At 36.2% G+C, this 27,210-nt stretch overlaps 1 protein-coding gene across 1 annotated transcript in view; it reads right to left on the reverse strand.

The window, feature by feature from the left end:
• The window catches only part of LOC308418277 (vomeronasal type-2 receptor 26-like), a gene marked incomplete at both ends in the record, with an annotated part of 38,851 nt that extends 11,920 nt beyond the window's left edge, over window positions 1–26,931 (reverse strand). The window contains 4 exons of the mRNA XM_080913671.1: window positions 1,122–1,346; window positions 17,566–18,366; window positions 25,345–25,642; window positions 26,717–26,931. Coding sequence (XP_080769797.1) covers window positions 1,122–1,346; window positions 17,566–18,366; window positions 25,345–25,642; window positions 26,717–26,931 — 1,539 coding nt within the window. The remainder of the gene's footprint in view (window positions 1–1,121; window positions 1,347–17,565; window positions 18,367–25,344; window positions 25,643–26,716) is intronic.
• Between the last annotated feature and the right edge of the window lie 279 nt (window positions 26,932–27,210).

Raw genomic sequence — 27,210 nt, forward strand, 5'->3', positions numbered from 1 at the left:
TTCCTTTTCTCTCTCTTTCTTCTCTCTCTCTCTCTCTCTCTCTCTCTCTCTCTCTCTCTCTCTCCCTCTCTCTCCTCTCTCTCCCTTTCAAACTCTTGTTTTATTATGTTATTCAGCTGTTATTTTTATTATATTTCAAACTAATATTTTGTTATAGTTAAAATGATTTTGAAACTTTAAATATAGGTTGATCATATACTTCCCTTCCCCTAATTCTGTCTAGATCCTTTGGTCTTCCTAGTCCACCCAAATTTATGTTTTTTCTCAAAGAACAACCTACAATCCCAATAAAATAACAGTCACTAGAAACATAGAAAAACAAATACAACAGCACAAAAAGAAAAACAAATCAAAACAAAACCCACCAAACTGTGACCACATAAAGTATTAATATAAATATTTTTCTGGCAAATTACTCCTGGACATGAGACCTGAATTGTTGTTTTTGATATGCCCAGTGTCTTCCACTGGAGAAAATGTACTGGATCCATTGAAGAACAAAATGTTTCCCATTACTATTACTATTACTATTTTAATCTTATCAGTGAGGTATTTCGGGTGAACAGTTCCAAATTAAGGGGATAGGTGTAAATATAGCTTTAAATTTTAAATTTAGAAATATCTGTCCAGGGTATTTAATCAGTTTATGTACCCTATGATTCTGTTATTTATTCTAAAATACTTTTTTAGTTCTGGTATGGGTTAGCTTTTAGCACATCCTTAATCCTAAAAAAGAAAGGTAAAGTTAGTTTGTAGAAGGAAACTCACCTTGCTTGAAAGTAACTTCTAATTGAGGCGCATATAAGATGATCAATCAGAGAATGATTTGACAGAGTGAGTCAAAGACATAACTCTAATAGAAATAGAGAGGAACAAGATAACTTGCTGGGGTTCCACACAAATAGTCAGGTACTGAACTGGAACCCAGTGATGAAGGTTAAAAGCATATAGCCTCTAAACATTACTTCTTTCTTACTATTGTGGGCACAGAATCAGATAACTATTGGCAATTAAATCAGTTTGTTCTTCTTAGGCCAAAAGGTGATGACTTCTGGCAACCCTGCTCTTTGAGGAATTCCACATTTGGAACAGCTTATGGTCCCACCCTCAAAAATACTCACCTTATTATGGTGTTCACCCCATGTTAGAATTTTGTCATTTAGGGAAAAATGCTTAACACTGTGAGATTCAAAGATAAACTCGCCAACTTTCACTTGAGCGCTGGTGATGCCTGGCTGAGACTGGTAATTAAGGATGTCAAGCTTGGTGGCAGAAACCTCCTTGTTCACAACATTCTCCTCATTGGTGCATGTTCCAAGTTGGTACTTTTGTAAGAATGGATGGAGCTGAGAAAAAACATTCAGAACTTGCACTATAAGTAACAGAGATGCAAATAAACCTGGTTACTTTATCTCTCCCCTCTTTCTCTAACTTTATGATTCTGTGGCTTTCATTATTTTTCTGCATATCAAACATTTATCATAGAGCTTATCCATGAGAGCAGCAGACCTATATCACACACACACACACACACACACACACACACTCACACACACACACACACACACACAGACACACACAAATACAGACACACTGAGACAAAATCTCAAAAAATACTGGAGATAAGAGATGATATAAACCAAATGTGCTTTATAGCAAATAGAAACCTGAAGGAGCCTTTTCAGCCCAGAGTGAGGGCTGGGTCTCTGTCATCAGGACTCTGGATCTGCCAGGCAAAGCCTGTGTCCCCAGATCAGCTGCACAGGTGATATTACACCTGGACCAGCAGAGAGCCTGGGACACAATCCAGGGAAATATCACCAGGAGTTTTCAGAGCACAGACCTTGAGGTGCTCTCTTGAAAGGTGCCCTTTTAGGACTAGAGAAATGGCCAAGTCATAAGATCTACAGGAGAGAAAGGTGCCAGTCAGTGACAAGAAGATCACCTATAATCACAGATAACAAGATGGCAAGAGGAAAGTAGAAAAATTTAAAAAGACAAGTAATATATAAAGGCACACCAAAAAGAACTACACCTGACTTCTCAACAGAGACTAGGAAAGCTTGAAGATCCTGGATAGACATCATAGAGACTCTAAGAGAACAGAAATCCCAGTCCATGTTACTATATCTACCAAAAAACTCAATAACCATAGCTAGAGAGACCTAGATAGTGCAGAACAAATCTAATTATATACAATATCTGACCACAAATCCAGCTGTACACAGATAATAATGGAAACCCTATCTATTATCACACAGAGAGGGAATCTATACTCTAGGGAAACGAAGAAAATAACTATGCAAGATAACTGAAAAAAGAAAGACACAAACATAATTATACCTCAAGAAACAAACATAACAGGAAACAAGAATCACTATTCCTTAATATATTTTAACATCAATGGACTCAGTTCCCCCAAGAAGAAATAGATTCTCAGATTGAATATGTAAGTAGGATTCAATATTTTGCTGCATTCAGGAAACTGATCTCAGAGACAAAGGAAGACACCACCTCAGAGTAAAAGGCTGGAAAAAGCTTCCAAGTAAATAGCAAGAAGAAAACCTGCAATAGCAATTCTAATATTGAATAAAGTAGACTTTAACAAAATTTTATCAAAAAGATAAGAAAGGACAATTTTTACACATTAAAGGAAAAAATTCTATCAAGATGAACTCTCAATCCTGAACATCTATGCTCCAAATACAAGAGCATCCAAATTCATAAAAGAAACCCTAAAAAGCTCAAAAATATATTGCACCATACACAATAATATTGGGAGACTTCAAAATCCCACTTTCTTCAATAGACCGATCATGGAATCAGATACTGAACAGAGACACAGCGACATTAGCAGAGGTTATGAACCAATTGGAAACAACAGGCACCTGGAGATCATTTCATCCTAAAACAAAATAATATACCTTCTTCTCAGCTCCTCACTGTAACTTTTCAAATATTAAATGTAAAGTCACAAAACAAGATTCAACACATATAAGAAGATTGAAATATTCTCATGCATCCTATCAGATCACCATGGACTAAGGCAGGAATTTAATCATAAAAAAGACAACAAAAAGCCCACATACACATGGAAGCTGAACAATGTTCTATCCAACAACAATAGGCTAGTCAAGGAAGAAATAAAGAAAGAAATTAAAGACTTTTCAGAATTTAATGAAAATCAAAGTGCAAATACAAAACAAATGGGATACAATGAAAGCAGTACTGAAAAAAAATCTCATAGCTCTGAGTACTTACAAAAAGAAATTGGAGAAAGCATACACTGGCAGCTTGACAGCACACATGAAAGCTCTAGAACAAAAAGAAGAAGATACACCCAAGAGCAATAGTTTGCTGGAAATAATCAAAACCATGGCAGAAATGACCAGTAGAGAAAAATAATCATACAAAGAATAAACCAAACCAGAAGCTGTGAGAAAATCTACTAGATGGACAAACTCTTAGCCAGACTAACTAGAAGGCACAGAGAGAGTATCAAAATTAACAAAATCAGAAATGAAAGGGGAGAGATAATGAGAGAAACTGAGGAAATTCAAGAATTTATCAGATCCTACTACAAAAGCCTATTCTCAACGAAACTGTAAACCTGGAAGAAATGGACAAATTTCTAGATAGATACCAGTTCCTAAAGTTAAGTGATGATCAGACAAACTATCTAAGCAATCCAACAAGACATAAAGAAATAGTAGCAGCCGTCAAAAGCCTTTCCCCCAATAAAAATAATCCAGGACTAGATGGGTTCCCTGCAGAATTTTATCAGATATTCACTGAAGAGCTAATAACAATATGCTCCAAAATTTCCACAAAAGGGAGCCATATGAACCACTACTCAACTCATTGTTGAAAGCCGCAGTAACTCTCATTCCTAAACTACACAAGACCTACAAGGAGATATACAAAACTCAAGTGCAAGTGGATCAACGATCTCCACATGAAACCAGGTACACTGAAACTATTAAAAGAGAAAGTAGGGAAAACCTTAGAACACATAGGCACAGGAGAAAATTTCATGAAGAGAACAACAACGGCTCATGCTCTAAAATCAAAGATTGACAAATGGGACTTAATGATATTGCAAAGGTTCTGAAAGGCTAAGGACACTGTCAAGAAAACAAAATGGCAACCAACTTAGTGGGAAAACATCTTTACAAAGCCCACATCAGATAGAGGCCTAATATCCAAGGTATGCAAAGAACTCAAGAAGCTAGACACCAGAGAACCCATCTACCCTATTAACAATGGGGTACAGAGCTAGAACACATGTTCTCAATTTAAGAATATTGAATGGCTGAGAAGCATCTAAGGAAGTGCTCAACATTTTTAGCCATCAGAGAAATGCAAATCAAACAACCCTGAGATTCCGTCTTAATATTCATATTAGCCCTATTTATAATACCCAGAATCTGGAAAGAACCCATATGTCCTTCAGTAGATGAATGGACACAAAAATTATGGTATATTTACACAATGGAGTACTACTCAGCTATCAGAAACGATGACTTTATGAAATTCTTAAGAAAATAGATGCATCTAGAGAATATCATCCTGAGTGAGATAACCCAGTCACAAAAGAACAGACATAATATGCAGTCACTGATAATTGAATACTAACCCCAGAAAGCTCTGAATACCCCAGAAGCAGGTTTCAGACTATATTAAGTTCAATAAAAAAAAAGATGAAAAAACCATTATTCTTAATCCTTACACACCAAGAAAACATTGACTAATTTCAGGTTACATCCTGTTTACATGTACTCTGTGCTCATTGTTACTAACAAGATCTTAATGCACACTATAAACCTTTAAAAAAAAAAACCAAGCACTGACAAAAATGTATTCGTATTCTTTCATGCAATAATGCTTAAAATTTGTTCACTTATCTTTGTTTTTAAAAATAAAGTTGTTCATAAATAAAGACCTGCAAAGAGAGAGGATTTCAGTCCAATCTGTCTCATGAACATTGATACAAAATTACTCATTAAAATTCTTGAAAACTGAATCCACAAACACATCAAAACAATCTTTCAGCGTGATCAAGGCTTCATCTCTGGGATTCAGAGATGGTTCAATATACACAATTTCATCAACATAATTCACCATATAAACAAACTCAAAGGAAACAAAACCACATGATCAACTCACTAGATGCCGAGGAAGCATTTGAAAAAATTCAACACCCCTTTATGTTAAAAATCTTGTAAAGGGCAGAAATCCAAGGCCCATATCTAAACATAATATAAGCAATTCACAACAAACCAATAGCAAATGTCAAACTAAAGGACCTTCAAGCAATCCCACTAAAATGAGGGAATAGACTAGGTAGCCTACTCTCCTACTACCTATTCAATATAGTACTGCAAGTACTGGACAGAGCAATTGCATAGCAAAAGGAAGTAATAGGGATATTAATTACAAAGGAAGAAATCAAAATATCACTATTTGTTGATAACATGATAGTATATTTAAGTGACCTCAAAAATTTCACCAGAGAACTTTTACTGCTGATTAACAACTTCAGCAAAGTGGCTGGATATAAAAGTAACTCAAATAAATCAGTAGCCTTCCTCTACTCAAAGGACAAATATGCTGCAAAAGAAATTTTGTAAAAGATACTCTTCACAACAGTCACAAATAATATGAAATACCTTGGTGTGACCCTAACTAAGCAAGTGAATGATCTGTATGAAAAGAACTTCAAATCTCTGAAGAAGAAAATTGAAGAAGGTTTCAGAAAATGGAATGATTTCCCATGTTCATAGATTGGAAGGATCAACATTATAAAAAAGGTCCATTTTATCAAAACCAATCTATCGATTCATTGCAATCCCCATCAAAATTCCTACTCAATTCTTCATAGAGTTGGAAAGAGCAACTTGCAAATTCATCTGGAATAACAAAAAACCCAGAAGAGTGAAATCCATTATCAACCACAAGATTACTTCTACAGGAAGTACCATCCTTTACCTCAAGCTATATTACAAAGCAATTGCATTGAAAAATGTATGGTACTGGTACAGAGATAGGCATGTAGATCATTGGAGCAGAATAGAAGATTTAGAAATGAACTCTCACACATATGGTCACATAATCTTTAAAAGAGGAGGTGAATACATTCAATGGAAAATGGACAGCCTCTTCAACCAATGGTGTTGGTTCAACTGCCATTCAGCATGGAGAAGAATGAACATTGATCCTTTCTTATCTTTTTGTACAAAGCTCAAGTGCAAGTGGACCAAAGATCTTCACATAAAACCAGATGAATGGAAACTCTTGTATGAGAAAGTGAGGAAAATTTAGAACACATTGGCATGGGGATAACTTTCTGAACAGAACGCCAGTGGCTTATGCTTTAAGGTCAAGAATCAATAAATAGGACTCCATGAGATTGCAAAATTCTTGTAAAACTAAGGAGACTGTCAAAAAAAACAAAACAGCAGCCAACAGATTAGGAAAAGATCTTTACGAATCCCACATCTGATAAAGGTCTAAAATGCTATATATACAAAGAACTGAAGAAATTAGGCTCCAGGAAATCAAAAAATTCTATTAAAAATTGGGTACAGAGCTAAACAAAGAATTTTCAAATAAGGAATATCAAATGGCTGAGAAGCACCCAAGGACATGCTCAACATCCCTAGTCATCAGGGATATGCAAATCAAAACAACCCTGAGATTCCACCTTACATCAGTCAGATTGGCCAAGATCATAAATTCAGATGACAGCAGATGCTGGTGAGGATGTGGAGAAAGAGGAACACTTCTCCATTTTTTTTGTGGAATTGCAAACTCCTAAAACCACTGTGGAAATCAGTCTGGTTGTTCCTCAGAAAATTGGTCATAGTACTACCCAAGGACCCAGTTATTACACTTCTGGGCATTTACGCCAAAGATTCTCCAACATATAATAAGGACCCATGCTCCACCATGTTCATAACTGCTTTAATTTTAGTATCAAGAAGCTGGAATGTTCCCAGATGTCCTTTAGTAGATGAATGGATACAGAAACTGTGATACATATACATAATAGAGTACTACTCAGTTATTAGAAACAATGACTTTATGAAATTCCTAAGCAAATGGATGGATCTAGAAAATATTATCCTGAGTGAGGTATCCTAGTCACAAATAAAGAGACATAATATGCAGTCACAAAAATTGCCTACTGGCTCCAGAAAGCTCTGAATCCCCAAGAAACAACTCACAGACTACATGAAGCTCAAAAATGAAACAAAAAGTAAAGAAAAAAAAAAGAAAAAAAAAAAGTAAGGCCAAAAAATTGTAAGCCTTAGGCTTTTGTATAAGAAAAATAAAAATAAGTGTATATCACCCTCCTAGTGTGTGTTATACCTAGACATTAAATCATTAAAAATTCAAGAGCTAATAATGTAGTCTTGTGGCAATTCTTGGTACTTAAAAATCATTATTTTTAATATTTATACTTCCAGAATACTTTCGTCCTTTCCATGTTATGTTTTGCTTTACATGTACTTTATGCTCATTTCAACTAGTGATATTTTAATGGATACTATCAAACCTTTAAAAAATCAAGTACTGAATAAAAATATGCAGTCACTGATAGTGGGATGCTAACCCCAGAGGCTCGCACTGCCCCAGAAACAACTCACAGACTGTATGAAGTCCAAGAAAAAAAGAAAACAAAGCAAAGCAAAAAAAAAAAAGAGTTATGCTCAATCCTTATCCACCAAGAACACATTGACAAATTCCGGGTGGTACCCTGTATTACATGTACTGTCTGCTTATTGTAAAAAAAAAATCTTTACACAACAAGAAAACTTTGACTATTTCCAGGTTGCATCTCGTTTTATGTGTACTTTATGCTCATTGTTACTGGTGGGATCTTTATCACACTATCAAACCTTTAAAAAAAAGAAACAAGTACTGACAAAAATGTGTTGCATAATTTTATGCAAAAATGCTTAAAATCTGTACATTTATCTTTGTTTTATAAAATAAAGTTGTTAAAATATATTCATATAGATTTATGTAAAAAATCTTTTAAAATTTGTATATTTATGTTTGTTTTTTTTAAGAATAAAATTATTTAGTTAAAATGATACCTGCAGGAGAACAAGGGATATAAAATAGAAAACAAAAATTCAAGATATTATTATTTGCAGAAGATATTATTACATATATAAGCAACCTAAATCAGGGAACTCCTATGAAATATAAAAAACTTTCAGGCATGTAGAGGGCCACAAGATTAACTCAAAAGAATTAGCAGGCTTCCTACATAAAAAAGAGAAATAGATTGAGGAAAAAAATCAAGAAAACAACACAGTTCATGATAGGCACAAAAATATAAAATATGTTTTGTTAACCAAGAAATAAAGCCATAAATTTTTATCATAAAACTTTAAGTCTTTGAATAAAAAAATATAAGAAGCTATTTAAGGAAGGAATGATCTCCCATAGTCATGAATCTGTAGAATTAACATAAAAAACAGTAAAATAACATCAAGAACTGTCACCATCCTTAATTTTAAATTGCAGCACAGTACTATAGTAATTAAACCCACAAACTATTTTCATGAAATCACACATGTTTCACAATGGAAAAGAACTGAAGATCCAGAAATAAATTTACACACCTGTGAACAACTGATTTTTAATCAGGAAGCCAGAAATACAAAGTCAAAAGAAAAAGAAGCATCTTCAAAAATGGTGCCATTTAATCTGGATGTCTTTATTTTAAAAATGGTGAATAGATCCATATATATCACCCTGTACAATTAATAGTCATTAAACCAGACACACTGAACTTGATGGAAGGAAAATTAGGAAACAGCCTTTCACATATTAGCACAGAAAACAATTTCCTAGATAGAGCATTGATAGTGTAGGTACTAAGATCAACAATTAGTAAATGAGATCTCATGAAACAAAAATGGTTCTGCAAGGCAACGGACAACTTCAAAAGGTCAAAATGTCAGTTTACATAATGAGAACTGATTTATACCAACTCTTAGTCTGACAAAGAATGAACTGTCTAAAATATATGCAGACCTGATGATACTAGGCAGCAAGAAAACACACAATCTACATTTTTAAAAAATGAGATACATATCTAAATAGAGAATTCTTGACAGACACATATCAAAAAACCAAAAAAACACTTAAAATAATATTTAACCTTCTTAACCATTAGAAAAATGCAAATCAAAACTACTTTGAGAATCCATCTAAGACATGTCAGGACAGTTAAGATTAAATGTACAAGTGACAGCTCATGATGGTGAGAAGATGGAGCAATGGGGACACTTCTATATGGATGAAAGAAGTTCAAATTTGTACAGCAATTATAGAAATAATTATTATGGGTCCACAAAAAATTGGAAATTGATATACCTCAAGATCCACCTATACCACTCTTAGGCATATACCCAAAGGATAGTCTATCCTACTACAAGGACACTTTCTCAATTAGTTTAAAGTGGCTTTATTTATAAATGCCAGAGACTGGAATAACCTAGCCATTTCTCAACTAAAGAATGGATAAACAGTGTGGTACATTTACACAATGAAATATTACTCAGGTGTTATAAATATGACATTGTGAAAATTGCAGGCAAATGAATGGAACTAGAATATATCCAGAGTGAGGCATCCTAGATCCAGTAAGACAAACAGGACATGTACTTCCTTATACATGGTTATTTGCTGTAAAATAAATGATAATCATATTATAATCCACAAACCCAGAGGGCCTAATTAACAAGTATAGCTCTAGGGTGGGAGTCACATGAATATCCCTGGGAAGGGAAAATAGAATATATTTGGTGGGTAGGCTAGAGGGTGAGTGGAGATGGAAACAAGAAGGCAAATGTTTGAGGAAGGAGGTGAAGAACGTCTGGACAGAAAGAGACCGAATAGTGGAGCATATAGGGACATTGTCAAAACCAATTGGTCTGGAAACTGTCTGTTATCTATGAGAGTGACATTAGTGAGGATTCCTAGTAATGGACTATATGGAATAGGAACTGGCCATCTTCTGTATGTAGGCAAAGCTCCTACTGGTGTAGCTTGAACACCCATCCAGCCAAAAGACATTGGAACCCCAACCTCTACTGACAGCAATATGTGCTTGGGATAAAAATCTATGTGAGTGACCAAACAATGACTGGTATAACTTAAGACTTAAGCCAGGATATGTAACTCATGTCAGACACTGCCTGAATGGCCAGGAACCTGAAGCTCGGTGGCTCAGTGACATAAGGTAGAACCAAAGCCAACAGAACCCAGCAACATCAACAAGATGAAGAACAGATTCCTAAGGATATTTTTACATATTTGTGGAGTGGTACCTATTCCAGTTTTTATTAGAAACTTTATCTAGCAGCTGATGGAAGCAGATGCATAGACCCACAGCCAAATATTAGGCAGTTTCCGTAGATCCCATGGAAGACTGGAAGATAGTATTGTAGGATCCAGAGTAGTTTGAATACCAGGAGAACACAGCCAACAGAATCAACAAAGCAGGGCTCATAATGTAACACAGAGACTGAATTGAAAAGCAGAGAGCCTGCCCATGTCTGCACTAGGTTCCTTTGCATTCATGTGTGGTTGTTTATCTGGGATGGTTGAGGGACTTTGAAATATAGGAGAGGGTGTGCCTCTGACTCTTTTGACTCCACAGGAGACTCTTTTTCTTCCACTGGGTTGCCTCAATCATATTACAAACAAATTTAGAAAAGTAACTAAAATATGCCTATAGTGAAACATGTAAGATATTGAAGAAGACTGAAGAAATATAGACAACAAATCAAGGATTAAAAGAGTTAATATTGTTAAAAAGTCTTCATTACTCAAAAGGTTGAACAGATTAAGGCAATGTCTTCCAAAAATTAAAAGAGGTTTGTAATTAGATTAACAATGTCTAAAAACTCCATAGGAGAGAAGAACCAAAAGGAAGTCACACACCTTTTACAAATTTGATCAAGAAGAAGTAAATTAAAGCATTGTGTTTCTCATCCCAAATAGTTTTATAAAATTGCAGCCATACAAGTATGGAATATACCATAAACACATAGCTGAAAAACTAAACAGAAATCCAGAAACTAAGTGAATACACAAGACTCTAAAACATCCAAAGGCTGAAATGTTGTCTCTTCCACAAATGCTGATGTAGAAACAGGACATCAACATGTAAATAAGCGGAGGTGGATCTTTTGTTTTTCTGATACACCAAATAAAAACAGATCAAAACCTTGGAGTAAAAGCTCCTTGAGTAAAACAGACAAGAAAGTCAATCTGTTTAAAGACATTTGACTGACCACCCGCCACCAGGATTAGCAGTGAGCCAGTGGTGAGCCAGCCTGCTGTCCCACTTTCCCCCTCCTTGCCCCAGCTTGCTCCAGGGAACCAGTAACCCTGCATCTGGCTATTCCAAGATGAACAACAAGTAGTGAGGAACTGCACTCAGACCACCCACCACCAGGAAGAGCAGTGAGCCAGCAGAACAGCAGTGAGCCACTGGTAAGCCAGCGGTGATTCAGGAACACAGGACTGGAGCAGCCCTGAACCAGCAGTGAGCCAGTAGCAAGACAGCTGTGATCCAGCAGTGATCCAGTGACAAAAGACTGAAAACAAAATGGCAAAAAGAAAGAGAAAGAATATACCCCAGGAAAACCAAGAAAACCTGGCAAAACCAGTACCCAGCTCTCACATCACAGGAAATAGCAGAATGCCAAACACACCAGAAAAAGAAGACGAAGTCCTAAAATCATACCTCAAGATGATGATAGAGATCCTTAAAAAAGAACTGGAAGAAAAGCATAAAGAATTTAAAAGCTTTTAAAGAGGTAACAAAAAAAAAAAAAAAAAAAAAAAAAAAAAAAAAAACACTCAAAGAAGTTAAAGAACTAGAGGAAAACAGACCCAAAGAGATGAAGGAATGGAAGAAGGAATTTAAAACAGAAATAGACACAATAAAGCAAACACTAAAAGAGACAACTTTAGAGGTAGAAAACCTATAAAAGAAATCAGTTGTCACAGATGCAAGATTTTCCAATAGTCTACAAGAGATGGAAGAGAGAATCTCAGGAGCCGAAGACAACATTGAAAACATAGACAAAACAGTCAGAGAGGATGCAAAAACCAAAAATCTCCTAACCCAATATGTCCAGGAGATCCAGGACACAATGAGAAGACAAAACCTAAAGATAATAGGAATAGAGGAGGGCGAAGATATCAACTAAGAGGCACAGTAAATATCTTACACAAAATCAAAGAAGAAAACTTACTTACCCTTAAGAATGAGATGACCTTCAAGCCTACCGAACTCCAAATAGATTGGATCAAAAAACAAACTCCTGCTGACACATAACAGTCAAAATGCCAAGGGCCCAAAGAAAACAAAAAATATTAAAAGCAGTAAGGGAAAATGGCCATGTAACTTGTAAAGACAGACCAATCAGAATCACACCTGAATTCTCAACAGAGACTATGAAAGCTAGAAGAGCCTGGTCAGACATCATGCAGACCCTAAGAGAGTACAGGCGATAGCCAAAGCTGCTATACCCAGCAAAACTCTCAATGACCATAGATGGAGAGACTAAGATATTCCAAGACAAAACTAAATTTACACAATATCTCACCACAAACCCAACACTACAAGAAATTATAGGTGGAAAACTGATTACAACGAGGGAAACTACATCCCAATAAAAACATGAAAACTTCTAAGCAAGAAAACCAAAAGAAGAATGACATATAGGCACAGTTCACCCTCCAAAACCTAAAATAGCAGGAAAGAGCAACCACAATTCCTTGATATCTGTTAACATAATATGGACTCAATTTCCCAATATAAAGATAAAAGCTTTCAGACTGGATACATAAACGAAACCCAGCATTTTGCTGCATACAAGAAATTCATCTCAGGGACAAAGACAGACACTATCTCAGAGTTAAAGTTTGGAAAAAAAAAAACTTTCAGGCAAATTGCCCCAAGAAGCAAGCTAAAATGGCCATTCTAATATCAAATAAAGTTGATTTTCAACCAAAAGGTATCAAAAAAGATAATGAAGGACACTTTTTACTCATTACAGGGAAATTTGTCAGGAGGAACTCTCAATCTTTAACATATATGTTCCAAATACAAAAGTACCTATATACATAAAAGAATCCCTACTAAAGCTTAAAAAATACATTGCGCACCACACAATAATAGTGGGAGATCTCAAAACCCCACTGTCACCAATGGACAGATCATGGAAACAAAAACTGAACAAGGACACTGAACAACTAGCAGAGGTTATGAACCATCTGGAATTAATAAATATCTACAGAATATATCATCCTAAAACAAAAGACTAAACCTTTTTCTCAGCACTTCATGGCACCTTTTCAAAAATTGACCACATACAAGTTTCAATAGATATAAGAAGATTGAAATAATACCATGAGTCCTTTCAGATTACCATGGTCTAAGGCTGGTCTTTAATAACAACACAGACAACAAAAAGCCCATAAACACTTGGAAACTAAACAATGCTATATGAAACGATAGCAGGGTCAAAGAAGAAATGAAAAAATAATTTAAGGATTTTCTAGAATTCAGTGAAAGCATAAACACAACATACCCAATCCTATGGGATGCAATGAAAGCATTACTGAGAGGAAAATCATGGTGCTGAGTGCTTCCAAAAACAAACTGGAGAGAGCATACACTAGCAACTTGACAGCACAGCTAAAAGCTCTAGAACAAAAGTAAGCAGATGCACCAAGGAGAAGTAGACAGCAAGAAATAATTAAACTTAGGGGAGAAATAGACCAAATCGAAACAAAAAGAACCATTCAAAGAATCAACAAAACCAAGAGCTGGTTCTCTGAGAAAATTAACAAGATTGATAAACGCTTAGCCAGACTAACTAGAGGGCAAAGAGAGAGTATCCAAATTAACAAAATCAGAAAGGAGTGGAGAAATAACACCTAAAACTGAGGAAATTCAAGGAATCATCAGATCCTACTACAAAAGCCTGTACTCAACAAAGCTCAAAAATATTGAGGAAATTGATGAATTCCTCGATAGATACCAGATACTAAATTTAAACAGGACCAGGTAAACCATCTAAATAATCCCATAACACCTACAGAAACAGAAGCAGTCATCAAAAGTATCCTAAGCAAAATACACCCACATCCAGATGGGTTCAGTGCAGAATTTGATCAGACATTTATTGATGACATAATACCAATACTCTCCAAACTATTCCACAAAATATAATCAGATGGAACACTACCTAACTCAGTTTTTGAGGCTACAATAATCCTCATTCCTAATCCAGACAAAGACCCTACAAGGAAAGAGTACTTCAGACCAATCTCACTTATGAACCTTGATGCAAAAATACTCAAAAAATTTTTACAAAGCAAATCCAAGAACACATCAAAACAACCATTCAACTTGATCAAGTAGGCTTCATCCCTGGGATGCAGGGATGGTTTAATATATGGAAATTCCACCATATAAAAGAACTCAAAGAAAGAAACCACATGGTCATCTCACTGGATGCTGAGAAACATTTGACAAAATACAATAACACTTCATGTTAAAGGTCTTGAAAGAACAGGAATCCAGGGCCATACCTAAACATAATAAAAGCAATATGCAGGAAAACAACAGTGAACATTCAACTTAATGGTGGGAAACTTGAAGCAATCCCACTTTAATCAGAAACTCAGAAAAGCTCCTACTCTCCCACTATGTATTCATCATAGTACTGGAAGTCCTGGACAGAGCAATTATACAGCAAAAGGAACAAAGGCTTACACATTGTAAAGGAAGAAGTAAAAACATCACTATTTGCAGATAACATGATAATGTATTTATGCAACACCACAAATTCCACCAGAGAACTCCTACAGCTGATAAACAAGTTCAGCAAGTGGCTGGACATAAAAATAACTCAAACAAATCAGTAGCCTTCCTCTCCTCAAAGGGCAAAGTATTTATGGAAATGATACACTTCTCAAAACCTATGAGATACCTTGGTGTGACTCTAACTAAGGAAGTAAAGGAATTGTATGACAAGAACTTCAAACTTCTACAGAAGAAAATCGTGGAAGATCTCAGAAAATGAAAATATCTTCTATGCTCATGGATTGGAAGGATCAACATTGTTAAAATGGCCTTCTTTATAGAACAATCTACAGATTCAGTACAATCCCCATCAAAAGACCAACCCAATTCTTCATTGAATTGGAAAGAGCAATGTGTAGTTTCATCTGGAATAACAAAAGACCTAGAATAGAGAAATCCATCCTCAACAACAGGAACATATCTTTGGAAATCACTATCCCCGACTTCAACCAATATTACGAGGTAGTTGTGCTAAAAACTGCATGGTACTGGTCTAGAAAGTCACATTGATCAATGGAATAGAATAGAAGATCTAGAAATGAGCCCTCACATATATCGTCACCTGATTTTTGACATAGGAGGTGTAAACATTCAATGTGAAAAAATCAGCTTATTCAACAAATGCTGTTGGTTCAACTGGCACTCAGCATGCAGAAGAATGAAAATAGACCCTTTCTTATCTCCTTGTACAAAGCTCAAGTGTAAGTGGATCAAAGATCTACACATTAAGTCAGGTACAGTGAAACTATTAGATGAGAAAGTAGGGTAAACCTTAGAACACATAGGCACAGGAGAAAATTTCATGAACAGAACACCAATGCCTCATGCTCTAAGGTGAAAGATTGACAAAAGGTACTTAATGATTTTTCAAGGTTTCTGTAAGGCTAAAGACACTGTAAAGAAAACAAAACGGCAGCCAACAGAGTTGGAGAAGGTTTTTACCAACCCTACATCTAGATATACAAAGAACTCTAGAAACTAGACACAAGAGAATTAAACAAGCATATTAAAAAATGTGGTACAGAGCTAAACAAAATGTTCTCAATTGAGGAATATTGAATGGCTGAGAAGCATCTAAAGAAGTGTTTGACATCATTAGCCATCACAGAAATGCAAATCAAAACAACACTGACATTCCACCTCACACCACTCAGATTGGACAGAATCAAAAATTCAGATGACAGCAGCTGCTGCCAAGGATGTAGAGGAACAGGAAAACTTCTCCACTGTTGGTGGGGTTGTAAACTGGTACAACCACTCTGGAAAACAGTCTGGTGATTCTTCAGAAAATTGGAAATAGTACTACCTGAAGACCTAGTTATTGCACTTCTGGGCATATACCCCAGAGACACTTCAATATACAACAAAGACACATGCACCACAATGTTCATAGCAGCTCTATTTATAATAGCCAGAAGCTGGAAAGAACCCATATGTCTTTCAGTAGATGAATGGATACAAAAATTGTGTTACATTTACACAATGGAGTAATACTCAGCTATCATAAACTATGACCTTATGAAATTCTCAAGAAAATGGATGCATCTAGAGAATATCATCCTGAGTGAAATAACCCAGTCACAAAAGAAAAGACTAATATGCAGTTACTGATATTTGGATACTAACCCCAGAAACCTCTACAACACCCCAGAAAGAACTCACAGACTGTGTGAAGTTCAAGTAAAGAACAGAAAGAAAAGAAAAAAAAAAACCTTATTTTTACTCCTTACACATCAAGGAAACTTTGACTAATTCCAGGTTTCATGCTGTTTTGCACATACTTTGTGTTCATTGTGGCTGGTGGAATCTTGATGTACATTATCAAAACTTAAGAAAATTGCCAAGCAATGATGGAGGTGTGTTTGTATGCTTTTATCCAAACATGCTAGAGATTTGTACATTTATTTTTGTTTTTTTAAAAATAAAGTTCTTTAATAAGAAAACAAAAAAGACAAGCATGTATAGAGTGATAAACATTAGAAAAGGTGTTGTGTCATTACATTACCAGTCTTCACTTTAGAGAGAATATTTTGGTTTCAGTTTTATTCTGAATTTGATTTTTAAGACAAGCACTGTCTATGCAGCTCATGCTGGCTTCAACTCATGTTCCTTATGTCTCAGACTCCCATAGGCTAGAAAACAGGAGGGGATTAAAATGTCTAACCTTATGGAAGCTATGTGTTCTTCCAGGACATGTTCAACAAAACAAAACAAGCTATTGCCTTCAAATGGACCTAAAAATCCCTTAAAATGTTGCATATTGGTACTTAACAAATGTCTTGGTTTTAATCCTATAATTTCTTCACAAAACATTAAAAGCAAAAAGAAAAAGATGTGACTATTAAAGAGCTTAAATATTATTGGTTGAATGTGCTAAAATTAGGAAAATCTTTTTCAGCACCATATACATATATATTTTACTAGTAATATTATCTCAACTTGCATGAATAAAATGTGTTTCTCTTTATTTATTAACACTATGACTTTATGCTAATGAAATAACCATAAGTACATTAGGCAAGAGACAGTACCCTAAGGAAGTATGCTAAGAACAAAAATATTTTTCTAACACTAATTAAGAAAGATCATATATCAAAATTGAGAACATACAAGGCAGTGCCCAATGCCTAGGTAAATACAAGAGTAGATATTGCTACCTTCCATGGGACAGGAGCTTGGTGTACATCTTTATGGAGTGAGTCTCCTTCCACTCTGAGTGAGAGCTCCTCATGGAGTGCCTGGGCAATGGCATACACAGCTGCATGGACTTTGAAGCTGTAGGGTGAGGTATTCATGTCCCAACGGTGTAGAGGTTGTGTGCTCAGTTTTTTCTCACATGTATCTTCCCTGATCGAGGGCTGATATGAATATGGACATCCAAATAAGATCGACCACAGTTCTCTGATAAAGATATTATGAGGGTATTTTCCAGGTTTTACACTTTTGAGAAAATTCTTGAATCCTAGTATTTCCCCCATGTGAACTGAAAATGATAATCCTCCACCGAAGTATGTATAAGCTTCATCATCTCCAAAGGGTAATGTGGTGATGTCCCAATCAGAAGTTGTGATCCAGACATGACCAAAAGGTTTATTGCAAGTGATGATAAAGGCAGTCCTCAGAAAAGACTGTGTGTCACCAATTGCAACTATAACATGGGTCATTGTGAATCTTTCCCTAAAACGTTCCCAGTTTATATTTTCTCTAGTAAAAAATATTGGATTCTTTTCTGCAAATGCAACACAAATTCCATGGTTGGTCATCTCCTCTGTGATTTCCCTAAGGAAGACTTCTCCCCTCACATCATCTGGAACCACCAGGCCAACCCAGACCCAAGTGAAGTGTAGCAGCAGTTGAATAATTCCCTGGTACAGAGCTGTGGAGTGCACAGGAAACTGGTAAGGAGACTGGAGCTGGACTCTGCTCTCAAGACTCTGGTCAAAAGGAGCATAGCTGATCTAAACAGAAAGAAAGTTACTAGTTAATAAAGTTATATTTTTAGATATATATTAGTTATATTTTTAGATAGAAGATAATTATATTTTTCCCAGATGATTTGGTTTATGTGTTCTCTATGTGCACTCCAGAAAAAATAAACAGATAACTTTGCTAAGAAATACCATTTTTAAACCTAAATCCCACCACATTCTTCTCACTTCTCATGCAAAGGTAATTTTTGGTTCACCTTCTATAGAATGTATCAGGGCCACAGAGTGTTTATCTGGTTCTTCCTGTTGTGCTAATACCTGTCAAACATGAGCATTTGCAAATCTGTCATTTCCTTTATCAAACCTTGCCTCTTTCTGACAATGGAAGTACAGGAACCTTAACTCTAAAGTCTTGTTTACGTGATGTCACACATAGGAAATTAGTTAAACAACAAATAGGAATCCATGGAGCATTTTAACATCTACTTGTGAAGTATATATTTCCCTGATGTTCTTTTGTGGATAGTCTTTCTGTAATGTTCAATCCATTGTATATTTCCATAAAATAAACTTGCTTAGTATAAAGGGCTTACTATCTACCTCAATGAAAGTTGTAAAGCCTCTTCTTGAACAGGACCCTCTGGCCACCTCTGTCACATTCCTATCCTTTCTACCAGAAAACTTCAACTCTGATGACTAAGCTGCTGTTCCTATTCGCTAGAGCGCACCTCCTCTGGGGTGAGTTTTGTACAAGACCTCTAATTACTTAATCTGCTTTATCAATGATAAATTATTAAAATTTGCTGTACTTAATATTGAATATGGGTATAAATAATTCCCTAAATGAGTTCCAGGAATCATTTTTTCATCAGGAAATGTATTTCCAAGGATTGTCCAACATTTTCAGTCTGTCTTAATGAATCTTCTCTCTCTTAACTGGTGATATGATAATATCCCAGTGTCCCATGGTCAGATGGGGCCTTGATTCTCCTTTCCCCATAAATTCTGTAACAATCTCCTAAAATCAGTTGGTCACCAGATCTTTTATGAGCAACAAAACTCAAGATCCGAGATGGTTCCCTGAGAAGCTAATTAAACCTATTAACCCTTCATTGTTCAGAATGGAGCAGTAGTCTCCTCCTGAGACTTGTTCTTTTCTTTCAGATGCTGCTCCTTCAAGGACTGGTGATGATCCTCTGGACTATGATAACAACCTTTAACCTACCTTTTCAAAAGGCCCCACATAATAGATACATGGCATGGAATTATACTTGGGTAGGTCTCTAAGAGAGAAAGGAGGTCGTCTGGTCTTCCTCAAAAATATCCACCTCAACTTGGGGCCAGGGATACTAACCCCTGACTTTTGTAAACTGGTCCTTGGGGCAATGTCCACTTGGGGTGTTGAACACCAGCTGAAATTATATACTGCTCCCAAGAAAACATACTTAATACACAGTCATACTCTCCCCAAAATCTCCTTATTTCAATCTTTCAGTCTGTCAAAGTTAACTGTGATAACCAATTCTGCCACACATTCTTACAAAGAACAGATTTCTATGTCTTCCCAAGGTGGCATTGTGACCATTTCCTCCTGCATAAATATGGAATCTTAAATGATCTTTTCTGTAAAAGCTGGGGAAGCAATACTACAGGGAGTGATCCGCCTTTTCTACCGGGGATTATATAACAGTGACCAGAGATTTCCAAAAGCTGGCCTCAACACTTTCTCCCCAGAATGTAAGGACATCAATATCAAAACTCATGGCTGGTGTTTCCCCTTAACTAGTAGAATCTTAGATAGGACCAAGACAAAAGATTGGACAAAAGGTTTCTCTGGAGACTTAGGTTCTACCAATATCACACTGACAGAGGTCTAACTTTCACTGTGAAACCCCTTAAAGAGCCAATATACAACAATAGCACAGTTCCCTTCATGCCAAACCCTGTTGTAGTTCCTCTACCTATCTGTAAGCCTCCTGTGCCCCACCCCCATTCCAACTACAAAAGGTCCTTCTGCCCAAGATCCAGGATCTGCTGGATCATCTGTACTTTCCGCTGGTCCTTTCATTACCCCCTTACCCTCTCCTTTATACACACCCACTAAAATCCTTATCCTAACCCTGGTAAACCAAACATACCTATGCCCAATGCCACCTCCCTCAATATGGTTAATGATTGTTGGCTTTGTTATCACATTCAGCCCCTGTTCAATAAAGCTATTGCTGTTTTTGGTGATTTTTTTCTATTCCAATTCTTCACGGGAATGTCAGTGGCAGACCTCAAAATAGCAAGAAATGTCCCTATCACAGGTATCAGGCCCAGGGGTTTGTGCTGGCTCCTCCAATTCACCCCCTCACTACTCCTACCTGCAATGTGATCTTTGTCTATGACGAGGCCCATGCTTTCATTATCCCCACCAATGATACATGGTGGACTTGCGTAGATGGCCTAATACATTGCCTTTTCATCTTTGTCTTCTGCGAGCATGACCCGGACTTTGCATTCTCATTAAAATGGTGCCCTGATTAACCTGCTATTGCTCTGATGAATTTTTCTATCTGTGTGATCAGTCTTCAGACACCTCTCCTGACCTGCAAAGGCAAAGGAGAGAGCCCATTTTGGCTATTACTATATCTGTTCTCATCCTAAGGCCTATGGGAACTAAAACAGGTATTTCCTCCATTATACGTTCAGAGTCCAGATACAGAGAATTACAGATGGCCATTGATGAAGACATACAACATCTCCAACAGCAGATTGATGACCTGTATTATTCCCTCTCCTCTTTGGCTGAAGTCATTCTTCAAAACATGTGAGGACTGGCCCTCCTTTTTCTCCAACAGAGTGGTCTTTGTGCTGCCATCATGTAAATTTCTATTTTTATGTAGACAAAACAGTAGTAGTCAAAGAAATTATGAAAAAGGTAAGAGAAGGAGGAGAGAGAGAGAGAGAGAGAGAGAGAGAGAGAGAGAGAGAGAGAGAGAGAGAGAGAGAGAGAGAGAGAGTTGGTACAAAAACTTGTTGTCAAATTCACCTTGGTGTCTACACTCCAGCCTAACATTTTAGGACCCTTAGTAGGATTATTTCTTATTTCTTTTGTTTTTGGGACTTTAATAGACTAACCAGCTTTATTAAACAACAAATAGATAACTTAGGAGAAAGACCAATTCAGATACATTATTCTAGGCTATCTGAGTAAGATCAGTTAAATATGGAAGAAGAAGATACAGGCATAGATCTCTCACCAGCCATCTCTACCCAACCCAAAGCATTAAACTTTTACCAGGGACCAAAATATAGGGTCCATGTTTACAGTATGGTGGGCATCCCCAGAGATATTGGGAGCCATTCATTATAAAATACATTAGTGTCAATATTAATAGTTTACACCAGCTTCTATGATTCAGGTTGTATAGAATATCACCAGGCTATTCAGGCCACCTTCATGAATTCTGTGGTCAGGTTGTTAGGTAACATATTCTGCTCTGTTCTTTCTGCTGAGCTTTTCACCTACTTCTCCATGACTTACCACACTTCTCCAATCTATTCTTGGCCCTTTTGTAGGTTTTCTGATAGTGCTGGCCTTTGCACCCTGGGAGTTTAACAGGCTTGTGAAGTTCATCTGCCATCAAATTGACTCCTTTGCATCCAAATACAAGTCCATTACCAACTGACTTTGCAGATTGTGGTCTTGATGAACCCACAATGAGTCGGCCTCCTAAAGGGTGTGCATAGAACTCAGATCTATGCACACTTGGTTCTGAGAAGTGTGGGCACCAGTGAGAGGTTGAAGGCAAAGAACTGCAAAGTGGAGGACCATGCATTCTGTCTCTGAGACCCCTGGGAAGCAAATCTGGATGCTTAGAGTTTGGTGTTCAGAGGTGCTCTTGGCCATTCTTGAATCTCTGATAAGGACACTTAGACCCTCTCTTCAAAAAGACATCATGTAAACAAATCTAGAAGGATCTGTCAATGCTTCACCTCTCTGGTTAGAGACCTTTTTCTTCAGACAGATAGAGGTCCACTTGCCTATAGCCACAGGGGTCATAAACCAAATAAAAAGGAAGGATAAGCTGGGAGCTGACAGAATTACATTACCTTAGACTGAGTAACACCATTTTGCCTTGATATTGGTCTAGGGTTCTGTTTCCCATGGTAGAGGACTTTTCCAATCAATCAGGTGATCTCACTTTGGTTAGGTAGCTAGCTGAGTAGAACAGTCACCCAGGCAAAAGAACCTCTTGGCAGAACATTTTGTTGCACCTATGCACTCTCCCTCTCTATATAATTCTCCACAAGTGTATTATGAATATTTCTTTAGCTGGATAGTCCCCTAGCCCTGTGCCTGTCTTCCTTCTCCTACCTGAATAAAACTAGCATGTGAAAAATAAAAATTTGTCAGCTTCATCAGACCTCTTGACTTGCTGTCTGTTCTTTGTGCCTCTTGTCCCTCATTTTCTCCTAAGTGATCCCAGGTTCCTGCTGATTTCCCTGTGAGTCGGGGCACATGGACATTAGGTACACAGTGTTATACATAACATGCATGCAGGACAAAAAGTTATACACATAAAATAAAAAAATCTTAATTACTAAACCAATTACTTTCTCTCTTTGTCTCTCTGTCTCTCTTTCTCTGTCTCTATCTCTTTCTTTGTCTCTCTCTGTCTCTCTCTCCAAAATATTAAAACACATATAAATAAAAAAATTGAGTGGCTCATTAATAAGATATACAAGTAAATTCAAAGGAAGTATTCAGGCCAGCAGAAATCCAACACAATCACAGAGACAAAAGAAACATGAACCTCTGAAAGCAACATGACACCTCAAAGATCTTAACTTCTTAATTTCTGGAAATGGGGATAGTGACTTGGATAAAATGACAGATGAAAAATATAAAAGATTTTTAATAAAACTATCAGCAATGGGCTAAAGGCTATTCCTTTTTGCCATTCATTTTTATCTTGTTATCCTAGCACAATCATACAAATACGATAACTTGGAAAATTATCCTCATTCACATATGATATGTTTATGTCTGAAGGTTTTCTTAAGGGCTCTTACTGGAACACTAATCATGAACACTCTCAGCCCTGATATACACTTTCATCAATTAACAGAACACAAAATAAACATCCAAACTAATAGATTTCTATATATCAATAATAAGAAAGCAATCATGATGTTGCAGTAAAAATTAAAAAGTGGTAACCTTTTATCCTGCTCTAGTGCAGAAGCCTGTGCCTTTTCTTTACCATGGGATTCCCTTTGTATCCTCTTTCAGCTATCTCTCTTTTAGTGTGTAACTTTGGCTACCAGTTCTTGCATGGAGCTGCAGTCTACCGTGTTGAAATCACTCCACACAGCTCTTCCTTTACTAGAGGAAAACTTAGCTCACATTCTCCACAGCCAGGTAAAATATGACTCCACATTCATTAACTTATCAAACAGGTTTGTATGTTAAATTCTCATTCCACAAACCCTCTACACAAAAAGCTTACAACCTCTACACAACCAGAATTACTCTCACATGTTGCTAACAGCGGAATGCTAGTGGAGATGTGTCTCTACAACCTGTTTCAGCTCTGGAAGCCAAGTTAGACTTCCTATGTTTTTAGATATTTTACCACTCTCAGATTTTTGAGGGAGTTGAAGACTAATTTAATTTTATAACCTACACAAGTTAATTAACTTTGAGAAAACCTAGTCATTTAGAATAGTATCAAGTGGTAATAATTACACACAGTTAATCATTGAAGGTACGTTTTTTTTAATTGTTGTTTAAGTAAATAGAAAGACTGGTACAAGGATTTTCTGAAAGGACTATGGAAGCTCAGCAGATAATTTTATGGCTGATCAGGGGCCTACATGGAGTGAAATGGCTGCAGATAAAAGGGAAGGATCCTATGTCAGGAAAACAGAATGAGGACCTGTTAGGTGTGAGGCCAGGGGCAATTGAAAAGCTGGTAGAAGAACCAATGTCAAGTACAATTATGCATACATTTCTTGTGAAAAATTGTATTAGTTATGAATGTCATAATTTACATTTGTACATAGTCAAATACATAGAAAAAAAAATAAAATTTACTCATAAAAGCTTCTAAAATGAACAATAATGGTCAGGCATAGTAGTGAATATCTTTAATCCCAGCCCTAGAGAATTAAAGAAGGAGGATCTAAGTGAGGTTATTCTGGGCTACATAGGGATGTCAAGATCAGGCAACTTTGCATAGTGAGAACCAGTCTTAAGAGTATACAAATAAGTAAAGATTGAAATTAAAATAAATCAACATGGCAGCTGAATTCACTTTCCTAAGCCTTAAAATCACTGAGGATACATTAAGCTCTTGATCAATGTAATTTTCAACTTAATCTATTCCGAAGTCATTCTTTCCAATTTTATTGCTAATTGGGATACAATATAATTATAAATGCTACCTCTCTAGCATTGTTATAAGACATTATTACTGATCAAGAAATAGACTTGAAAACAAAGAAAAAAATCAAAACTTCCCTACCAACTGAGGGAAATTACTAACAGCCCAATCGTCCAGCCAGAGTATTCTGACCTGTTTTTTCTTTGGAAAAATAAATGTTATATGCAATCTGACCTGACAACACAGTAAAAAATAAACAGAAATATGTCTGTTGTAGTTATAGTGAAGATACATGAACAGAATTATTATAGTCCACATGTTCTGTAATGTTTTAAAACTGCATACCAAAGAAAGACAGTATCAATAAAAGTACAAGGTAAATAAACTTTCTTGGAGTGATTGAAATACAGGTTTTAATTACAGTATCTACTTTTTCAAATGTAAAAGTTTTAAATTAAATTTGTTATATATGCATGATTTCAACTTATGAATAAATTATATACTTTAGATTGAAAATAACTAATTAGTAAACTTTTAAGTAGTTTTATACCTCATTAATAAACAATAAATGGATTAATTGCATTTATTACTATGTTAGTATGTTTAACCTAAGGAACCAGGATTCCTTGCATACCTGTGGGACATTGTAGAGACTTAGAACTCGGGAGATCTGAGTTGAAATTCCAGTTGAAACACCTCCTATCACTGCAACCAGTTTATTAGTCTTCTCTGGCCTGCAGCTGTAGTTAGGAAGTGGGGGGCTCTCGCCTGAGAGCAAAGTCATAGAACTCTCTGTGGCCCTCATCTCAGTAAAGTCAACATTGAAGAGATAGAATCCCAGAGACATATTGAATAGAATATTTGGGTCCTTGTTGATTTTTTCTATAGCAAAAATCAATGCCAGTATGTGCTGATAATGTTTAGTAAGATATCTAGGAGGAAAAATTAGAAAGATCATCATCTGTCTTCTTTTCCAAATTAATTTTTAATTAAAATATTATTACATCATTTACTTTTCTCTCTTTTCTCCTTGTAGCTCCTCCCATGTTGCCTAAACTTCTGGATTTTTTCCTAACAATTTAAGTCCTATGAAAAATATACAGAATAATGTATGAGACAAACAGGATATTCTATATTAAATGTGTTGAAGAATTAGTCTTGAAAAAGTTTTGTAGTACAAATTATTACAAAACTCACAATTTTCCTTAAAAATTTTTTTGAGACAGAGCCTTGCTTATTTAGTTTTGCTGGATTGGAACTCACTAAGTAACTAGGTAAGCCTCAGTCTACTAGAGATCCACTTACGTCTGTTTCTCAAGTTCTGAGATGAAATATTTGTTCAACCAAAAACTATCAAATGTACAATTTTAGTTTTTAGTGTGCAATTTGTGTCTGGTAAATTAAAATTGAGAAGTACAGCATGTGGGAAATATAGCAAGTATGAATACAGTATTTCATGTGGTCTTAAAAGTTGGATAAACCTTGGAAAATATAGTGCTTGATCAACTATGGCAACTTAAAATAGTTCAGTTAAAGCAAAAAATATTATGTTCTCAGTACAATACACTTAATCAAAAGAAAGAAAATTGCTTCAAATGAAAAGTGTTTCTAAAGCTTTTTTATATATTTAGGAGAATTCAGCATGAATAGGAGAGTGACTCACAGAGCTATAGTCATGGCTGAATAGCTATTGGCATTTGGTGGCTACTAGGGATTGGTGGCTGAGTTTTGAGTGAGGTTTTCCCAAGTAGCTTGTTACACTCTAGATTATGTCTTACACTACTACAGTACTGGCATGCCTAAATGAAAACAGTAGATCTAAAACTGTGAATATGTTATAGTCTGTGATGTTGGGGGAGGGGAAGAGAGACCAAGACATACCATGAAGAGTAAGAAAACATTGGACACTGGAGTGGAAGTAATTGAAGAGGGTTTGATCAACTATTATTTTATACATTCTAAATCCTGAAATACTATTTTTTTAAAGAGAGAAGCCAAACACTTACGCAAGAACATGTTCCTGTTTAAAGGTTGTATCTGTGAAGTCCTGTACCCTTCTAGCATCTCCACTAATCACTCTAAGGGAAAAGAGTCCTCCAATGACAAAATCCCCGTCTTGATAGTAGCTAGTAGAATCAGGTATAATTAAGGTGAAACAAGAAACTTCTTCCTGGAATATAATGAAAACAATCAGGAGAGAGAAAGCAATAAGTAATTTCATACTAACATTTATAAATAGTTGATAAAACCCAGAAATCTGTTCAGTTGAGAGTCTGTGACTAATCAACCCTGATAGTACATCAACAAACACAAAGAACATGTGTCGGTCTGGTCTGTGTGGATCAAAGGTATAAAGCATTGTTCTGTCCTAATATAGGCCTACCAGATTCCAAACACTTCTGTTTCCTAGGAGTAAACTTTGCTTTGCACATACTTAGCCTTAGATGATGTCCCCTTTACAGAGTCACTGTTGGTCTCAAAGGGCTCAGGAACCCCTGAC

Source organism: Micromys minutus (assembly GCF_963924665.1).
Source record: "Micromys minutus genome assembly, chromosome: 3".
Lineage (NCBI taxonomy): Eukaryota > Metazoa > Chordata > Mammalia > Rodentia > Muridae > Micromys > Micromys minutus.